Raw genomic sequence first — 20,750 nt, forward strand, 5'->3', positions numbered from 1 at the left:
GAATTCTGGGAGGGGGAGAGTCAGTTTATCTAAAAGTGTGGCTTCTGGTAAATTGAACACACTTCAGTGGATGGCCACACATCCAAGAATATGTTGACTGCACAAATTAAACTTGGTAGGTGTGAGAACAAAGAGAGGACACAAAGTTGGGTGGGCAGAGAAAGAGGGAGGCAGATCTGAGAGAATGTGGGTGAGGGAGAATATGATCAAAACATGTTTTATGGAAAACTAATAGTTTTTGTAAAACTAGTAAGAGCAGCTTTGAGTTTTCAGAGAAAAATTTTGATATCTTGTTAAAATAATATTTAAAATTCATGTCTAATTTTATTTTAATTGTTGTATATGTAGTTTGGAAACAGACAGTTAAATGGCCTCTCTTTGTGTGTAGTCCCTGGCTTACCTCTTTGTGTGTAGTTAATGGCGTGGCTTCTTTTTTTTTGTATCTTACTTACATACAAAAAGGGAGGCTCCTTATAGAGATTCACTAAATTTAGATCTCGTCAGGTGCCATCGCTTGGAGTGACATTGCTTAATAATCCTTTATTTTTGCACATTGCCCAGATCCAGGCTCTATCCAGAAACATCTTTTCTTTAGACTCACAATCCTCTCTCCTCTCTCTCCCCCCCCCCCCCCCATTGGCACATAGTTTACAAGTTTTTTTTTCTGGTCCACTTTAGCTTTGTGTCATGCCGCATCGTTACAATCTGTTCTCCGCTGCACAGGGCTGGAGAGGGTGGGGAGGCAAGCAAGGGCTGGCCATGGTGACTGGCGAGAAGGAAAGACGCAGCTTCCCTTGCCCAGTGAGTCCAACCCTGCTCTCTCTGGCCCTCTCTCCTTTTCTCCATCAGCTTTGCTTTACACTTACCTGAAACACAACTTGGAAAGACTTAAAGAACAAAACAATGAAAGCAATGTCGACTAGCAGCGTCCTTGGCAAGTGGAAAGGAGATGATTGTTCTCGAAGGTTGTTTGTTGAGAAATGACAAAATTAATTTTATATTCAGAGTGAATAAGAACATGTTCTTCTTGAGATCCAGTTTAGCTCTCTATAATACGCGAGCACACATATTCAGTTTTGGTGTGCTGAAATCTTCTCTCGAAATATCAACATCACTTTAGACTGTCTCTAAACATCGTCTCTAAATAATAAATGTTGTTTGAAAGTATATCTAAGTATGAACATCACTCTGAGATTTTTAAAGTGTATATGCTAGCTTACTCAGGTACCCTGACTCGGGATAGCTCAACTCCTACACTGGGCTGAGGGCTTGCCCATTTATACAAATACAACCTATTCTTAGGAAATGTGTCCTCTCATCAAGTCCTGGTCATCCTTCCTTGGAGCAGGTGCACTTTTGCCTACCAATGCTATCATGTCCTCGTTGGCCCTGTCTGCTGTCAGCTCTCCTGCCACACTGCTGCTAGAGGTGGCTTTTGAAAGTGCCTCACCTCCTACCTTCTCAGAATGAAAACCCAAACCCAACTAGTGAAATACATTTCAGCACAAGCTAGCCTTGCCTACAGTTCACGGTTCTTGCCTGAGACCTTGTGTGTGCTAGAAGCACAGGAGCCCTAATGTTGCTGGATATTACATGTAATGGCTCTTGCAGTTTCTTCTCTCTGACTTTCTGGGTGTTACTACTATGCTGTTTGAAGTTTGTGAGCTAGACATCAAGAAAAGGAGTGCTATGGATATACATCCATCCTACAAGCTAAATATCCTACCTACTTACTGAATTCTTTTGAGGGCATTGAGATATAAACAGCAGTTTAAACCTTTGGGATGGCATGATGTGTTTAAGAAATAAAGTTATACTTTTAATGAGTTCCTATGATCCTAAAGTAGAAGTAAGTTCTTCCACTAGAAATGGGAGGAACATTTGCAAATCAGGTTTTCACCCTAAACACTATCTCTCAGTATTATCATCATTGGCTAAATCTTGAGACTGATTTGTTGGGCAGGCAGGGGATGGCTTTTCAGAATGTGGCAGCAATAAAAAAGCTCATCTGAATTCCCCTGAGTATGCAGTTTGAGAAGTCCCGTGTTTCAGTACTGGCTTGCAGGAGGGTGCTCTTTGCCCCACCTGCACCATCTCTATGCTTAGACAGTCATACCAAAAACCACTGATTTTTTTTAAGAGCAAACATTTGAATAAAATATTGTAAATATGATGTTTAATGGCTAGATTCTTCAGGTAACAGAAAAATGACCTGACATAATTAACATTTTTAGAAATATTCTTAAAGTAAGAATGTATAGTGAAATTCAAAGTTTATAGACCACAACATTGTCTTTAAACCAAAGGACTAAGCTAATGATAATACATTTTGGAACATGGGATTTTCATAAACAGGCAGATAAAAACCTAACAGGTAGCCGGGCAGTGGTGGCACACACCTTTAATTCCAGCACTTGGGAGGCAGAGGCAGGCGGATTTCTGAGTTCGAGGCCAGCCTGGTAGAGTGAGTTCCAGGACAGCCAGGACTACACAGAGAAACCCTGTCTCAAAAAAAAACCAACCAAACAAACAAAAAACCCAACCCTAACAGGTGCATTTTTAATGTTTTAATTATATTTATTGGTAGTGAGGGGTATGTGTTTGCGAATGTGCACAGCATGCATGTGGAGGTCAGAAGGGTTTTAAGGGTTGGTTCTCTCTTTTAAAGGATTAAACTCAGGTCACCAGACTTGGCCCAGAGTACCTTTATCTGCTTAGTTATCTTGCCAGGCCTCATGTAATCAACTTTGGAATAAAATTTAAATTATATTTATGAGATAAAAGGTACTGAATAAGGACCTCTTCATTAAAAGGCACCAAAAATCACTTTGAATGTTTCCCTAAAGATGCTATCTTAACATGAATTTATAGTAAAATGACCAGACAAATAATGGATACAATGAGAAGAGATCTTAGGGCACAAAAACATACTAGCCCTGAGTAGATAATATAGTGTATCTACATGTGGACTGCAGATGTCATTCTCTTTGCTCAGAGTAATAAAGACTACAAGGTACCAGGAAAGTCTTCTGGAGTTAGAATGAATGGATGAATAATGAATGAATGAATAAATGAGTGACGTAGAAAATATACTATATGCACAGGCTAGATACAATTTGGACTTTCATCTAGAATAGAAAGTTTTTACTAGTATGAACATTAAGATAGATTATATTCGATATTTTTAAAATAATAAGAGTATATATAAGAACAAAGATATGTTAGCTAACTCATGAAATATGAGAGCTTGTGTATGTGCTCCAAGTGCTGGAAGGAAGACAGGTGAGTGAATATGTGCTTTGCCTCATTACCACAGAAACATATGGAAGTTGTTATCTATATCAGAGTTGTATGCTAAAAATGCAAGTAGGTTTAACCAAAACCATAATGGAGGACTTTATAGTTGAAAGGAGAACTGGGGATGTTTGGAGTTATCTCACAGCTTAACTGAGCTGATATCATAAAAGTGATCTGAAATGAAATATTATTTAAAGTAACAGTGGGATTTTATACTTATCTATTTAAGTATACTCCATGACTGTCAGAAAATCTGAAGGCAACTTACCTACTATTTCTACTTATCCTTTGAGTTCAGTCCTCACAGTTTATATAGAGCCTTGAGGCAGTCATTAATTCTTTACTCCTGGAATAACTAACAACTAATAATTAATAATTATGCTATTCGTAATTCAATACACAGGTTGATAGGGGTTCCTATATCTTTCTATGTCTTTCAGCATTTGCTGGGCGCCTACCAGGTAGAGATTCACATATTGTACTGTGGATTTGATCTTTAACAAGCATAAGTCAGTCCAGTCCATGCGGCAACATTTGGGAAATACTGTCATAGAGAACTCTATGCCATGATGGGAACAGAGGAGTGTGCTGGAGATTTCGTGGTAGCATAAGAAAACATTTGTTGAAGCCAAAGAGTAATTTGTAAAGGAACAATGGGAAAAAGTGTTAGGAGTGGACTGTAGTTAGATTTTGCAGGGCTTTGAATTCCAACTACAAAAGGTTTTGGTTTACTCTGCTTTTTACAGAGTGCACTCCCAGAGTGTTTGGAGCACTAGACTATTATGCAGAAAGGGCAAGTACCAAGTCAGAAATGCCTGAGACAGGCTGGTAGGTGAGATGTAAGGATCCCTTGGATAACAGAGATGGCAATAGACAGAGTGAGAGCGTTGTGTGCGGAGCTGTGAGACAGACACGGAGCAGTGAGTACAGAAGTCCTCCACAGAGGAGCTGAGTTAGAAACAGAGGAATGAGTGCAAATGTCTTCCATAAAAGCTCACTGTGCTCTCCACCCTTAACATTTTTAAAAAATATCTTCTTATATGAATAGACATTTTCATTTTTTACTCTTTCCTTGAATTTTTCATTTCTGTAAAAGCATGTTAACTACTCCACATAACAATTTATCATTTAGAGTGACATTGTTAGACAGGGACTTCCACCTAAACCTTCCTAAGAGCCAAGGGGGCGGGGGTGGGGTGGGGCTGTATGTCCTGCTTTTGCTTTCGTGTCTGAGTGCCAGCATGGTCTGAATTATCTTACTGCATGGGAGGCAGAATGGTCCCACACTCTCCTCTTCTATCAGTTCCACTCCTGCTGCCTGTGTGCTAAGCCCCTTTGCATTCAATCAAAGTCTTTCAGAAGCTAGGTATTCACTGATACTACAGTATTTACATCTCTATCCCTGTGTCATGAAAATCCAGTATCCCACTGAGATGTTAGACTTCAGGAAACAACAACAACAACAACAACAACAACAACAACAAATAAGCCAATGACCCAGAGAAACTTTCTAGGTGGTAGGAAGTTATTGCTTCAATTGTGTCTTCTTATGAAACATGATTATGAGATTGTGTGTCCATACTTCCTGTTTGTTTGAAATAATCATTCCAAACAAACAAAGATTTTTATTTAGCAGATGTGGAACATCTATATGGGGAGATAAACCATTCTTTCTGAAGTGGGAGAACTTCCTCTGATTTCAGAATAAACAAAGGTACCCTATCTTCCTTGCTTCAAAGAAGCAAGGGCTAGAAAATTGATGTAGAATTGCCAGTTTGTAAACATAGCTCAACCTTCAGTATATACCACTGGATAAATATCTCCTATTTACTGCACAGCCAAATAATTTGCCTCTAATTCAGTCATAGTTGCAAGTCTGCTGAAACAAGCTCAAGGTGTTTTAAACAGATGCAGAACCAACAGCAGCACACAGGTGTGCTTCTAGAGATCTATAGGCAGTTTACTTGTTTTCTTAATAAATCTCCCAATGAGTGAAGGGATCATCATTTTTAGCCAACCCGACAAGTTATCTGAATGTTTTTGATATCACTAAAAATAGAATCCGGATTGATTATCAGTTCGCGGTAGAATGACAGTGGGGAGTCAGCCCTCTGTTGCAGAACACTTGGTGTGTTCTAAGGTTCTGTGTCTCAACTCTGCCACTCAACGGTTCTAGGGCAAGCTTCCTCAGATCAAATGATGCAAGTACAGGATTAGTGTTATCCATCACACATAGCAACGGTGTTACCCTGAAGTAGCGGTCTCCATCTACATCAGAGGAGAGAATCACAAGGCTTCCTCTCTAGTCTTTGTGAAACCTCCTCCTAGCCCAAATCAATAAAGAAACTTGAAGAAGGTGGGCTGGCTTCTTTCCCAGTGTGAACACTGGCATGCTTTCTCCAGGCAGCAAAGCCAGTGTAGCACACATGTCACTTGACAGGAACCTCACAGAGAGCTTGTTCTGTGTTATGCGGTCCCTGTTTAGTTGGAGGTCCTGATTTTAATCTAATTACTTGTGATCTTGAGTCTGTTTAATTCTCTGTAACTTTTGAGGAAATCAACATAAGTAATATTCACCCCTCCAGATAACTAAATACTGCATGTTTATATAATTTGACGCTGAGGAAAAACAAACAAAAAACACCTCAGTTTGTGATATTTCCTAATATAAGTTGTTCCTAAGAAAAGAAATGACCCAAGCCATCCTAAAACCAATGTAAAAGTGAAACAAACTTAAAAGGACACTCAACTCGCTCACTTCCTTATAAGTAACTTCTCTTTAGTGGAAAGAATGAGCGTGACTCTGCTCAAATATGTTTGCTTTGAAGAACTCTTTTTGGCTAGAGATAAATATTCACTGAATACTGTCAATATAAAAAAATATTACTTCTTCCAGGAATGTTCAAAACAAAAGTTAATCCCATTTATCTGACAAGGGTGGGGGGAATTACGTTAGTTCAATCATCAGAATTGTGTATTCAAGTCTAATAAATTATATATGTGCACCATCGTTGTCACTGTTACACTCTATAGCCTTAAAGCAAGAAAATTAACTTTTCATGATGAAATTATTTTATTCCCTTTAGAGTACAGAGTAATTTTCTTCCATAGTCAAGGTAAAAGCAACAGCTTACAGGTTATCAGGCACCACAAATAATTCATAAATTACCTAAATAACCTGATTTCTACTTTTTATCCAAAAGCAAAGTAGATAAGACCTCATCTGTAGCAAAAACTGGCATCCCAGAAAGAAAACATTATCACTGCCAAAGCATAGCTAAGCTGTCCCGTTACAGTGAGTGCAGGGGGTCAAGGTGCTGTTGTCTTAATGATACCAGGAGCTTTAGTAGCAGACTCAAAGTGGAAACTGATGGTAGGGAGAGAATAAGGAGGCCGTGCTCTGCATCAAACCATGGAATTCTCACTTCCACCGTGTGCCAGTTAGATTCCATGGTAGCTACAGCTGAAGACATCAAATAAAAACACGAAACAGGAAAACTGGGAAATTTTGATTTTCATCTCTTTTAAAGACCTTAGCATTATGATGCGAGCATGAAAAATGATTCTGTGTTAGAGAGGGAAGTGGGGTTAAAGATTCCATATAAGGAGTTTCTGAGTGAATAAACATTAAATCCTTTAAAATTAGAAATGCCAACATAATTGTATTTTAAAAAGTGAGATGATCCCCTGAAAGTTTTTTGGATCATGAATATTTTATTATTACTAAAACCAATTCTGTTAGTCCCATGTTCTAGCTGGAATGTGATTATGGACTCACATCACAAAGTGAATTTAGGAACAGGATCCAGACAATCTCTATCACAGCACACTCATTACCCTCACTAAACCCTCCAACTCAGTCAAACAAATAATTTACAAATCTGAAGTTATGTTTCACCAGAGAACACGCAGAAGAGGGGACACAAAGAGCACAAGAGTGGGACAGTGGGGAGGAGAACCAAGAGACAGTCTTGTGACCTGACCCAGGACTCAAAAATGTGCAGCAACTGCAACTCCTTCCATACGATGTGCACAGGACCACACCCCCAGACATCTAGTCTCTCACTGGGGAGATATTGATGGGCCCAACCCTGCCCAGGGGAACTCATGGCAGGTGAGGGCTATTGGAAGGAAGTCACTGTCTTCCCGGGTGTTACCAACTAATGAGTTTTCAATGATCCTGTGGATAGCTCTGCACCTGTGCCCACACGGACAGCCCTTAAATAGGTTAAGCCTAGTGAGTCATGAATAAAATGAAAATGCGTGAGCTTGAGATGGGGACTGAGTAGAAGGAGGGGGTCTGGTGAGGGTGGGAGGGGATGACGGTGACAGTACATGATCAGATGTGTGACACTCCTCCAACTCAATGTCACTCATTCGTCAGTGAAAATACCACCCCTGCCTTTTCTTATATTCCAATTTTCAAAATGACTGGAATTTAATGATTCTTGACTTCAATATCTCATGTGTTTTATCCTTGGATAACCATTGGGCATGGAAGTTGAGGGATGGGCACAGCAAGAGGAAAGAATAAATGTGAGAGATGTAAGTGATCCTCACTGTCAGATATCAGTAGAATATTTGCATTCTCTCCTATTTGCTGAAAGCATGCAGACGAGGCAGAGGAGGGGTAATGTTCCAGTGTTATGTGCAGCAGTCTAGTGGACTGGTGAAGCATGGGAACTGGAACCTGAGCACCAGCCAGGACCAGTGAGGAGAGGTGGTGCTTCCAGGAAGTCAACAACTTCCCCAGGACAGATGTGTGTGGGCATTTGCCCACATGTCTATACTTGTGTACCACATGTATGTAATGTATGATGCCTTGAGAGGCCAGAGAAGTGTGCTGCAACACCTGGACTTGGAGCTATAGCCAGCTGTGAGCTGCCATGTGGGTGCAGGAAATTGAACCTGGGTCCTCAGGGGGAACAGCCAGCGCTCTTAACCATTGAGCCATCTCTCTAGCCCTTTTGTAATATTCTTTATGAATGAAGACCTAGGCATTTTACAGCCTCAAAATAAGCTAATCAGTTTTTGATTCTAAAACAATTAACATAATCTCAGGTTGGAATAAAGAATTCGACCCATCATTCCTTAATTTGGTATTTTTCTAGTTTAGAAAGTAATGGTTTGAGTGTCTGCAAGAACATCAAGTATGGCTGTCTGGCAATAAGACAGAGGAGATGATTCTGCTTCGGACTTACTTGTTATTTCATCATTTCGTCAAGACAGGATGACTTTCACTATTTTATAAATAGGTCCGTTCTCTGTCATGTGCAGTTAAATTTGTAACCTTAATATGACTGTTGGCTAACAGTATTCTCAGTTAAATATAAACTAATCAAGTGTAAAACAACTTTATAACCCACTTTTAAACTTCATATTGTGATGAATTTGACAACGTGTAGTTCACTTGTAGATAATCTTCATGTCAGCAGAGTCTCTGCCTAGAATGAGGTCTGGCAATGAGTGCGCCATAACTACTTCTTAGCAAACTTTGTGAGACGGTTGCACAGCAGCCAGCGTTATTTGGGGGAAGTCAAGCAGTCTCCACACCTGCAATGCTTAGCTTGTGGAGTGCTGCTTGCGATAGCAGGGTAAAACCACACGGTCATCTTATCATTGAGAAACTACATATATTACAAGAAGAATCAAGCTAGCTTTTTTGGGGGGAGGTTATTTATTTATTTATTCATTCATTCATATTTTTATTAAACTAATAATTTTTTATTTTTAAAAATTGATTTATTTATTATACATAAGTAAACTGTAGCTGTCGTCAGACACACCAGAAGAGGGCATCTGATCCCATTACAGATGGTTGTGAGCCACCATGTGGTTGCTGGGATTTGAACTCAGGACCTCCAGAAGAGCAGTCAGTGCTCTTAACCACTGAGCCATCTCTTCAGTCCCCTAAAATTTATTTTAAATATACAATTCAGTATTGACATTTTTAAGTCATCAAAACAATTTATAATAGAGCTGGGTGGTAGTGGCACACGCCTTTAATCCCAGCACTTGGGAGGCAGAGGCAGGCAGATTTCTGAGTTCGAGGCCAGCCTGGTCTACAAAGTGAGTTCCAGGACAGCCAGGGCTATACAGAGAAACCCTGTCTCAAAAAGCAAAAACAAAAACACAAAACCAAAAATAAATAATAATAATAATAATTTATAACAGTTAAATGCCTCTCAAATATATGATATCTTCCGAAGCTAAAAGTAATATGCACTCAATCAGTTTTTAAAATATATTTGGAACATTAAACATGATAGAAGTAGAAAAAAATCTCTTATGAAGTCCTCTATGAAGGGAAATTATGAAAAGTTCCTGATTAGACAGAAACTGTTCCATCTCCAAGGGAGAACACTAAGTGTAACTATGGCTTCATAGAATGAATTGTGTAGTGTTGCTTCTGTTTCTATTTTGTGGAATAGTTTGAAGAGTATTAGTGTTAGGTCTTCTTTGAAGGTCTCATAGAATTCTGGACTAAAACCACCTGGTCCTGGGCTTTTTTTGGTTGGGAGACATTTAATGACTGCTTCGATTTCTTTAGGGGTTATGGGACTGTTTAGATAGTTTATCTCACCCTGATTTAACTTCAGTATTTGGTATTTCTCTAGAAAAGTATCCATTTTATCCATATTTTCCAGTTTTGTTGAATATAGAATTTTGTTGTAGGATCTGATGATTTTTTTGGCTTTCCTCAGTTTCTGTTGTTATATCTCCCTTTTCATTTCTGATTTTGTTAATTTGGATACTGTCCCTGTGCCCTCTGGTTAGTCTGCTTAAGGGTTTATCTATCTTGTTGACTTTCTCAAAGAACTCGCTCCTGGTTTGGTTGATTCTTTGTATAGTTCTTTTTGTTTCCACTTGGTTGATTTCAGCCCTGGGTTTGATTATTCCCTGCCTTCTGCTCCTCTTGGGTGAGTTTGCTTCCTTTTGTCCTGGAGCTTTCAGGTACACTGTTAAGCAGGCAGTGTACGCTCTCTCATTTCTTCTTGGAGGCATTCAGAGCTGAACTTTCCTCTTAGCACTGTCACACTAGCTTTTAAGAAACATATACACATGCTAATTAGATCAGAGGCATGTTTTTGTCATCTTTTCTACAATTATGTTCGTATTTTAATTTGCATCCGTTTAACAAGCTGTTAATTGTGTAAAACTCACAGAAAGTATTTTGGAATTTATTTGTTCATAAGTCATAAGTTTTACACTGTTAAAGAAAATAAATTTCATGATTAGTTAGAGAGGGGCAATTAATATTTTCTTTATCCAAAACTCTGAAATAATGAGGCAATGAAGATAATCATTAGAAAGGCTGTGATGGCGTGTAAGGATGAGATAAGCTAACAGCCTATGACTTGGGGGACCATGACCAGCAGCTCTTGGTCTTAGTCTAAGCCATGTTAAAATGCTGGGTTGAAGTGAATAGTCTAGCGAGTGAACAGTCTGGGAGTCATTCTGGACGAGGAAGGGCAAAAGAAAGACTGTAGGTGGTGCGGGAGGACAGAGCCTTCACTTCTGGGAAGCAACACACACTGACACATAGCTGCATGATAAGTAAATCAACAGACAAAGCTGCCCCTAACAGCCTAGAGCCTTCATACCCATAAAGAAAGGACGGAAGACAGTCAACAAATAATGCTGGAGAATGAGATTGCTGTTTCCAAGAATCTGATATCAATGTTGGATTAAATCTCCTTATAAATTCAAAGCATTTCCAGCTGAATTAAAATTTTTTTTGAATTCTTGTTTGAAATCCAAAACATACAAAACAAACAAACAAACAAACAAACAAAAAAAACCTGGAATAGAATATACTTTCAGCAGTGGGTTGAAAATCACTCTCAAACACAAAAACAATGTAATAAGTTGTTAAGAAGCACAAGTTACATGTTATTATAAAATGCCAATCTTAAAACAAAAAACCAAACCCAAATGAGGTCTTGCCTTTCTACTTGTGGTTTTCCTGTCTCAGTCTCCCAGCCTTGGGATCACAGTCCTGAGCCATTCCTGCTGGGTAAGAGAGTACCAACCGTGGAGTAAACCCATACAAGGAGGGGTTCGAGGCTGAGGGAGGAGCAGCAGTCAGACTAGGGTAAGAGATGAAGTGCTAAGGTTTGCACCAGAATTACAACAGTCACAGTAGGCTTGGACCTGAGACAACTTGCTCACTAGTGGCCTTGACAATCAAGGAACAGTTAAACTTGGTACTGGGGAAAAGAAACCACATGCTTTTTAATGAAGGTCTTCAGGAAGGGTGGGACACTCTATCCATTGGGAAGGCTGGAGAAACTATCCTTTCAGCTCCTAGATACTGTGTCTACAGTCTATGAAAATTACAAGTCCTTAAAAATGCATTTAGAGCTTTAAAATTAAGATACTGGCATTAAAGTTTAAAACTAGTGATTAGCAAATATTTAGCACACAAAATGTTATGCTCATTTCATTATTCATTAAATATAATGATTTTAATATTATTTGAAAACAATTCAGTATTTTTCACTTTGTAAGAATTCCCAAGAATGCGCAGTACCTGAAATATGTCTATCAAATGATAAGCTCAGTGATTTATTATAGAATGACTGATCTTTCAAAAGAAAGATTGCACAAAACCCTAAAATAATTCTATTGGGTAATATTCACATATTTAATATGATCCACTGTGTAGGGCAGTCTTGGGAAATAGTGCCATGCAAATCTTAAAGTAGCTCTGGTTAAGGGAATGCATTTAAAGAGGATTTTTGTAACCAAAAACTGAAGAGACGAGGAACCACAGGTGACCAGAAAAGCGAGGAGATAGCTAAGCTGAGTCGACTGCTCTTTAAAGGTGCAACAGCAAAAAACACATATATATGTTTAAAATGTAACTGGACAAAGTAATGCAACATATGGCAAAAGTATGAACCTGCGGTACAGGATTTTCACATCAAAAGGGACACTTGTTTAAAAACATCTTTGCTGTCTTCATAATTGTGTCCATGCTCAAAAAAAGTAGGATAAAACTACAAGTTATTAATAGCTGTATTCTTTAATTAAAGCTGTCAGCCTAGTTAAACAAAGACTGTTCACAGTTTATTATTTGTGTATGTAATTCACCATTTGAAACCTAATAGTTTGAAACGCATTAGCAAAGTCTCAGGGCATTTAGAAGCACATTGACTGTTTCTGAATGCATGTGCACGAAGTTTCTATTTATAAACCACATTTACAGAGGCTTATAAACTAGCCAGAGATATTCATAGCACGAATACTTGAGACTTACAACACACAGAGAAATTGTAACCAAAAACTCTAGGAGAGATAAAAATGGACCGAGGAAGACTGGCTTCAGACAGGATTCTGGCCCTGATATCACTTTACATTCTAGACTATTATTGACTACAACAAAGAATTGTGTAAGTGAAGTATAATTACATAAACTTAGTGCATTAGAAATTTAGGCATAAGTCATTTTGGAAAAAAATGAACAATTTATAAAAACAATCACAATACTGTCCAAGGGTCAGAATGACACCAATCAGCACCCGAGCACAGGTACCTTTTAGCTTCTCAACTGAAATTCATATCCCATCTGGTTCCCTCCAGGGGATCTCTAGTTTGACATTTTTCTTTTTTAAAAAAATTTTTTTACTACATTTATCTACTTATCTATGTGTAGGGGGTGGGCACAAGTTTGCCCTGCATGGGTAGAGTGGTCAGAGGCATGCTGGGAGTTGGTTCTCTCCCTTCACCTTGGGATGGATGTCAGCTGGAGGTAAGCATCTGTTCTTGCTAAGTCATCTCATCCACTCTCACACTGACACTCTTTAAATTACAAACCAGAAGAGTGGAATAGAATTGAAGACCCAGAAATGAACCCAAACCTATGGTCACTTGATCTTTGACAAAGGAGCTAAAATCATCCAGTGGAAAAAAGACAATATTTTCAACAAATGGTGCTGGTTCAACTGGTGGGCAGCTTGTAGAAGAATGCCAATCAATCCATTCTTATCTCTTTGTACAAAGCTCAAATCTAAGTGGATCAAGGACCTTCACATAAAACCAGATACACAGAAACTAATAGAAAAGTAAGTGGGGAAGAGCCTCGAACACATGGGCACAAGGGAAAATTTCTTGAACAGTACACCAATGGTTTATGCTCTAAGATAACAATAGACAAATGGGACCTCATAAAATTACAAAGCTTCTGTAAGGCAAAGGACACTGTCAATAGGACAAAATGGCAACCAAAGATTGCGAAACGATCTTTACCAATCCTATATCTGATAGAGGCTAATATCCAATATATAAAAAGAACTCAGGAAGTTAGACTCCAGAGAATTAAATAACCCTATTAAAATGGGGTACAGAGCTAAACAAAGAATTTTCAACTGAAGAATATCAAATGGTTGAGAAGCACCTAAAGAAATGTTCAACATCCTTAATCATCAGGGAAATACAAATCAAAACAACCCTGAGATTCCATCTCACATCAGTCAGAATAGCTAAGATCAAAAACTGAGGTGACAGCAGATGCTGGTGAGGATGTGGAGAAAGAGCAACACTCCTCCATTGTTGGTGGGATTGCAAGATGGTACAACCACTCTGGAAATCAGACTGGCGATTCCTCAGAAAATTGGGCATAGTACTACCTGAGGACCCAGCAATACCATTCCTGGGTATATAACCCAAAAGATGTTCCAACATGCAATAAGGACACATGCCCCACTGTGTTCATAGCAGCCTTATTTATAATAGCCAGAAGCTGGAAAGAACCCAGATGTCCTTCAACAGAGGAATGGATACAGAAAATGTGGTAAAGTTACACAACACAGTACTCTTCAGCTATTAAAAACAATGGACTCGTGAAATTCTTAGGCAAATTGATGAAACTAGAAAATATCATCCTGAGTGAGGTAACCTAGTCACAAAAGACACACATGGCATGCACTCAGATAAGTGGATATTAGGCCAAAAGTTCAGAATAGCCAAGCTATAGTTTACAGACCACATGAAGCTCAAGAAGAAGGACGACCAAGTGTGGATGCTTCAGTCCTTCTTAGAAGGGGGAATAAAATACTCATGGGAGAAAATACAGAGACAAAGTGTGGAGCAGAGACTTAAGGAAAGGGCATCCAGAGACTTCACCACCATCCCATATATAGTCACAAAACCCAGACACTATTGTGGATGCCATGAAGTGCTTGCTGATAGGAGCCTGATATAGCTGTCTCCTGAGAGGCTCTGCCAGGGCCTGACAAATACAGAGGTGGATGCTCTCAGCCAACCATTGGACTGAGCACGGGGTCCCCAATGTAGGAGTTAGAGTTCCTTAAGGAGCTGAAGGGGTTTGCCACCCCATAGGAAGAACAACAGTATCAACCAACCAGATCCCCTAGAGCTCCCAGGTACTAAACCACCAGCCAAAGAGTACACATGGAAGGACCCATGGCTCTGGCTGCATATGTAGCAGAGGATGGCCCTTGTGGAGCATCAATGGGAGGAGAGGCCCTTGGTCCTGTGAAGGCTCCATGCCCCAGTGTAGGGGAATGCCAGGGAGGGGAGGTGGGAGTGGGTAGGTGGGTGGGTGGGGGAACACCCTCATAAAAGCAGGGGGAGGGGGATGGGATAGTGGGGTTCTGGGGTGGGGGAACCAGGAAAGGGGATAACAATTGAAATATAAATTAAAAAAATATCCAACAAACCTGAAGGGACACCCCATTTTTTCTTTTGTTTATTATTTTTTAATGTATTCATCATTTTGTTTGCTTACATTTCAAATGTTATCCCTCTTGCGGGTCTTCCCTCCACGAATCTCCCAACCCTCCCCTTTGCCTCTAAGAGGGCGCTCCCCCACCAAGTCTTGCCTCACCCCTCTAGCATCCCCCTTCTCTGGGGCATCAAGCCTCCACAGGACTAAGTGCCTCCCCTCCCACTAATGCCAGACAGTCCTCTGCTCTATGTAGTGGGAGCCATGGATCAACCCATGTATACTCTTTGGTTGATGGCTTAGTCCTTGGAAGCTCTGAGGGTCCCTGTTGTTTATAAATACAAATTCAAATTCCTCAAGTTAGTATTCAGTTCCATTGCTTACACTTCCTAGGCTAGATAGTTCTAATTTGCATGTTAGCTTCCATGACCTTGACTATGCTGGTCTTTCTTCAACTGTGCTGCATGCTCATCTCATTTACACATTAGCCTTACCCGTCACGTGAGGCTCTACCATTACTCAGATCCTTTTACCCTTCTTTACCACAGAAAACATTTCTTGGTTTTGAATTCCTACGAAATTGATTTTTCATTCCATGAATTTAAGCGGTTGGCATATGTTGCTGGGTATCATTTATCTTATCCTTGCAGAAAGAGAAAATCTAAAAAATGAATTTTGATAGTCACTCTACTCATATCAAAGCATTTTGATGACTGCATAATTAATGTCATCAACTCGTTTCTAAAATGTCACTGAATCTCATGTTCCACTCTGCACTTGAGAGATAAGCACACTTGCAATTGTAATCGTGGTCTTCACAAACATAGAGGACTTGTGTTTTCTACACTTGCCGATGTGTATTTGCATTATGACCCTATTGTTTATATATTACAAAAAGAAATAATTCATTTGATAGGCAGGTCTTAATCTATCACCAAAGACAATATTCAAAACAAACTAACTCCATATGCTCTGTGTCTTTGGGACAAAAATAAATAATTAAGATGTTTGTATAGTAGTCTCCTTACAGTCCATCATTGTATACAATAAATGAAAGTCTTAAGAGTACAACTTCAAAAATTTAAGTTGCAATTTTAAAACATATTTTTCAGTCACAACAGCTATATATTTGCAGGCAATCTGCACAGAGAGCAGGGTTACTCGGGTTCCACTATGTTTAATGTCTTAGAATGGTGAACATTTTCTAGCACTGATGAAACAATATTTGAATATATATTAGTTTGCTATGCTGTGCAATCGCATGAATTTGACAAATGCATAATAAAATGTATATGTTGTTGTAGTTCTATATAATAGTCCCCTGATTAAAATTCCCTGCTTTCACATCAATGCTCATGTAAGGGACTTGTTGCTGTTGTTGTTGTTGTTTTTGTTTGTGGCCTGATATTTGAGTTCTAAAAACACTAAACAATATTCCAGTGTATGTATGTAAGCATAGTTGGACCATTCATCCCCTCTTGAACACTTTGGTTGCTTCATTTCTAGCTCTTATGGGTGAAGCTGCTTTAAACATCTATGGTCAGATTTCTGTGTGAACATGTCTTCCACTCAGTAGAGTAAGTGCCTTGGCATACAGCATCTGTGTGTTCAGTTTCTAGGAAACCATCTGCCCAGTGTCTTCCAAGTTGGCTGCACTTTGCGTTCCCACTACCCAGGAGGAGTCTGGACTGGGTGGCATCTTTGCCAGTGGTGTGTATGAGCTGTCAGGCTTGCTCACGCTAATAGCTGTGAGGAGGCCCTCAAGACTGTTCCTTCTTCAATTACAGGACGAGGCACCTTTCCTCTCATCTGCTCTTTTGCTATCATTTCTTCAGATAGCTTATCTACTTTTAATGATTTTTGTTATATTGTCATTTAAACTTCTTTGTTCTTTTAGAGATATTAAATATCATTTTGCAAGCATGCATTTAAATAAAATTTATTGTTAAATAAAATCTATTCCCTTAAATGTAATATAAATATTCAGTTGTTAAGATTTCTTGCTCAAGACAATCCTGATAGAATATCCTAAAAGTTCGTTATTTAACATTAAAATTGTGGGATTTTGTTGTTGCTGCTTATTTTAGTTCTTAGGGTTTTTTTTTTGTTTGTTTTTGTTTTTTGTTTTTAGTTCTTAGTTTTAATGTGTACAAAAGGTATACTTGATCAAAGATAAAATTAAATGGTCTAATTAGCCTAACCATCAAACTACTTTTTTCATCTTCGAAATGTGTATTATTCTATCTATATTTATATGTGCTTCCCTTGAAACCTTCCAGCATAATGCTTTAAAAAGTGTTAGGAAATAAATATTAATACGTTGGAGTAGAACAGGTTTCCACATAACTATTGGAAATAATTTTGAAAGGGAAAGTTATAGTACTCTAAATCATGAAGCTACTGACAATAACATGGAGCTAGTATCAGTATCGAGAGAGAGTGCAGGATTAAAGGAGTACTTGTAATTTTGCAAGTAGATAGTGGGAGAATTTTGTTTAAGTATAGCGACTAATCCCAGGGTTTCAAATGTGACACAAGATTAAAGAGGCAAAAAGGTGGAATGATGGAATTTTGGAAATAGAAAAGCTATTAGTGTGTAAGCTAGACACCTAAATCATGTCATGTTATTGGCTAGGTTAATGGGTGATATACATTATATATTGTCTTAATCTTTATGTTTCATTCTCTCTCTCTCTCATTATGTTAAAGGTCTGGTACATCTATGTAATGCAATGTGCTTCATCTCATTGGGGATGAGTGAGTTAATTTGTAAACAGAAATATCAATCCACAGAAAGATGCCATCTTATATTTGCCTTATATAAGAAAGCATATATACCTTTTATTTATTGTATATTAAAATGTCAAGAACAATTAAGTTATTCTGGTAGATAAAATATCTATAAGTTACGTGTTTTTATATTTTCTGAAAATCTTTCAAACTCTTGTTTTAGGGTGGAGGCTAAATTCTAGAAGTCTGGACAGTTAAGGATCCCACAGGTTTTTATAGCTATTGGAAAGAACTGCATTCCCACTCTGCCCGTGCACAAACAAGAGACAGCGTTAATACTTCCAATTTCCAGGTTTCTTGATTTCAAAGGGCCCAGCAGACAGGGTGTAACAGACCAGACAATCAGGGCTGGTTCCCCATCGTGCTTCTTAATGCTATCCCGCCGAATGACTTTAGGTCTGCTCATTTCCTGGTATGAAAAAAAAATCCTTTTCTTTTTATTGTCAGGCAATTAAAAATACAAGTACTTAGCTATTTAAAGCATATTCTTATCCTATTTGAAGCAAAAAACCCTTACAATTCTTTTTCGTATTTTTATCCTGATAAGATTAACAATGTTTATCACTGATTGGTGTCAAAGAGCAACAACAACAAAGAGGTGGACAAAGGACATGGCAGGTGGGGGTTGGGGGAGGAATAGAGGAGCTTCTGGGGACAAGGTGATATGACTGGTCCTAAAAGGCACAGAGCCCACGTATCACAGGACCAGTAACTGTCATTCAACAGTTACGTTTTGCGGACAACTGTTACATAAGAACCTGAGGCGGGTGCTTGTCTCTGAATTGAGCCTGGCATGGCAGTGGCTCTAGGGAAGATCTGCTGACTGTTGTGTGACTGTGTCAGCGTCAGCATCGTACCCTGTCGTGAGCTTGTCATCGATGTGTAAAGTTTCCATAGCCTCTTCAGGCTAGTGTTCTCCTGAAAGCTTTCTTCTCTTTCAAGTAAGGTGTTTCTACAGGAGTGCTTGTGATTTCAAGTTTTTAATTTGTTTCCTAAAATTACAGGATTTCATGCATTTCACAACACTTCACAAATACTTCTAATGCACATTCCTTTGCCTTTGCTTCTGAGATGCCAGTGTTTCAGCTGTGCTGCTGTTCCAGGTACCTCTGACTACTGCTGTTCACACACATGACAAATCCTGAGTAGGCATGATCACATTTTCCCTTCCTCCAACTCCTCCCAGATCTTCTCTACCTGCCCACCCACCCAACTCCATATTCTTTTTCTCTTTTAAAAATAGACAAAAACAAACACAACCAAACACACACACACACACACACACACACACACATCCTCCACAAACCCACAAACTCCAAAATATACCAGCAAAAGACCAAGAGGACAAAACAAACAAACAAACAAACACCCAAAGCAGAATAAGACAAAATGTCTACAAAAATACCACCGAGTTCATTTTGTGTTAGCCAACTACTCCCGGGTGTGGGACCTATCCTAATGTGTGGTTTGTATACCTGGTGAGGTTCCACTGGCAATGGGTATCAATTAGAGATAGCTTGTTGGTTAGGGGTGGGAGCCCATGTTTATTCCCTGCCTCCCAGTTGCTGAGAATCCATCTGGCTTCCCTGTGCAGGCTCTGTGCACAGTCTCTGTGAGTTCATCTCTGTATCAGTCCTGCTGTGTCTAGAAGAAGCTATTTCTTTGGAGTCATTCATTCGCTCTGGCTCTTACAGTCTTTCTACATCGTCATCATAGAGCCCTGAGCCCTGAAGGGAGGGATTTGATGAAGTGCTCCAAAGTCTCTCACTTTCTGCTCATTGCCCTAGAGTGATCGCTGTGTTCATTTCCATCTACTGTGAGACGCTTCCCTGAGGATGGCTAAGCGAGGCTCCGGTCCTCTATATCATATATAATAAAAGAGAATACTTGGCTAACATTGTAAAGTACCTGTTTAGTAAAATAAATTCCACAAAGATTAAAAAGTTAATTACAAAGTATATAATCTTATGTTAATATGATTTTTATAATTAAATTTTGAATCATCTCTATGCATTAAAACATTGAGTTTAAAACAATCATTTTAAAAGACAGTTGGTTTTCCTTGCTATAATTTATAATTGCTTAAGTTGTAATTTTAAAGATAGTCATTTTCAGTGAAGTCAAGAACTATTTATCAGTAATAATTTTTAAGATAAATATAGACAAACATGAAGAGCAACATTGTTAGGTGTATCCTTCCTTTTTGTATTTTACCATTTAGCAGCTGTCAGGCTTCGGTAGATTACTTACTTCTCTGTGTATTCTCAGATCCTCATCAATGAAGTGGCTATAGCAAGGATGCCTGCCCTACAGTGTGTGGTGATGACTGCACAACTTCATACACAGGAGGGATACTTTTATGTTATGAGTTCAGCAAATATTAGCTACATTGTCACTATGGTAGATTTGAAGTATTACTCTAAAGGATAACTCTGAACATGTAGTAAATGTCCTTCTTCGTGTAATACATGTATCGGTTTGCAGTTCTGTGTTTCATGATCACACTGCTGTTTGTGGCTGTGTGTTAGGGAAATATGTCTCCAGATTCGTGAGTAATGATATATGCTTGTGTGATTCCTTGCAGACATCATGGAAATCAGGACCGTGGCAGTTGGAATTGTGGCAATCAAAGGGGTGGAAAGTGAATACTATCTTGCCATGAACAAGGAAGGGAAACTCTATGCAAAGGTATTAATAACTGATAAGTTATTGTTCAAACCTACTCTATCAAAATTATCTGCTTTTCTGAAAACTGAAATTAGTTTTATTCCACCGGTGCAAGTGGACTATTCCATTAAGCCACTCTTTACTCCAGCACTAAGGCAAACTATTTTCTGTATGACCTGAGATTTTTATTTAAAGCTACCTGGATGTTATATGCTTCATCTGTAAGATGACTTGGAATGACTGATCTCTAGGGATCCTTCCAATTCTAAATCCCTTGTGCACTATTGACACTTGGAACCTAAAATTT

At 38.9% G+C, this 20,750-nt stretch overlaps 2 protein-coding genes across 5 annotated transcripts in view; one reads left to right on the forward strand and one right to left on the reverse strand.

Moving 5' to 3' along the window:
- Fam227b (family with sequence similarity 227, member B) overlaps positions 1-20,750 on the reverse strand; it is a 168,681-nt gene that overhangs the window by 84,402 nt on the left and 63,529 nt on the right. The gene's annotated exons all lie outside the window — the stretch shown is intronic.
- The window catches only part of Fgf7 (fibroblast growth factor 7), a 56,528-nt gene that overhangs the window by 33,217 nt on the left and 2,561 nt on the right, over positions 1-20,750 (forward strand). The window contains exon 3 of the mRNA NM_008008.4: positions 20,361-20,464. Within this exon, the coding sequence (NP_032034.1) occupies positions 20,361-20,464 (104 nt within the window). The remainder of the gene's footprint in view (positions 1-20,360; positions 20,465-20,750) is intronic.

This window comes from Mus musculus, chromosome 2, assembly GCF_000001635.26.
Source record: "Mus musculus strain C57BL/6J chromosome 2, GRCm38.p6 C57BL/6J".
NCBI lineage: Eukaryota > Metazoa > Chordata > Mammalia > Rodentia > Muridae > Mus > Mus musculus.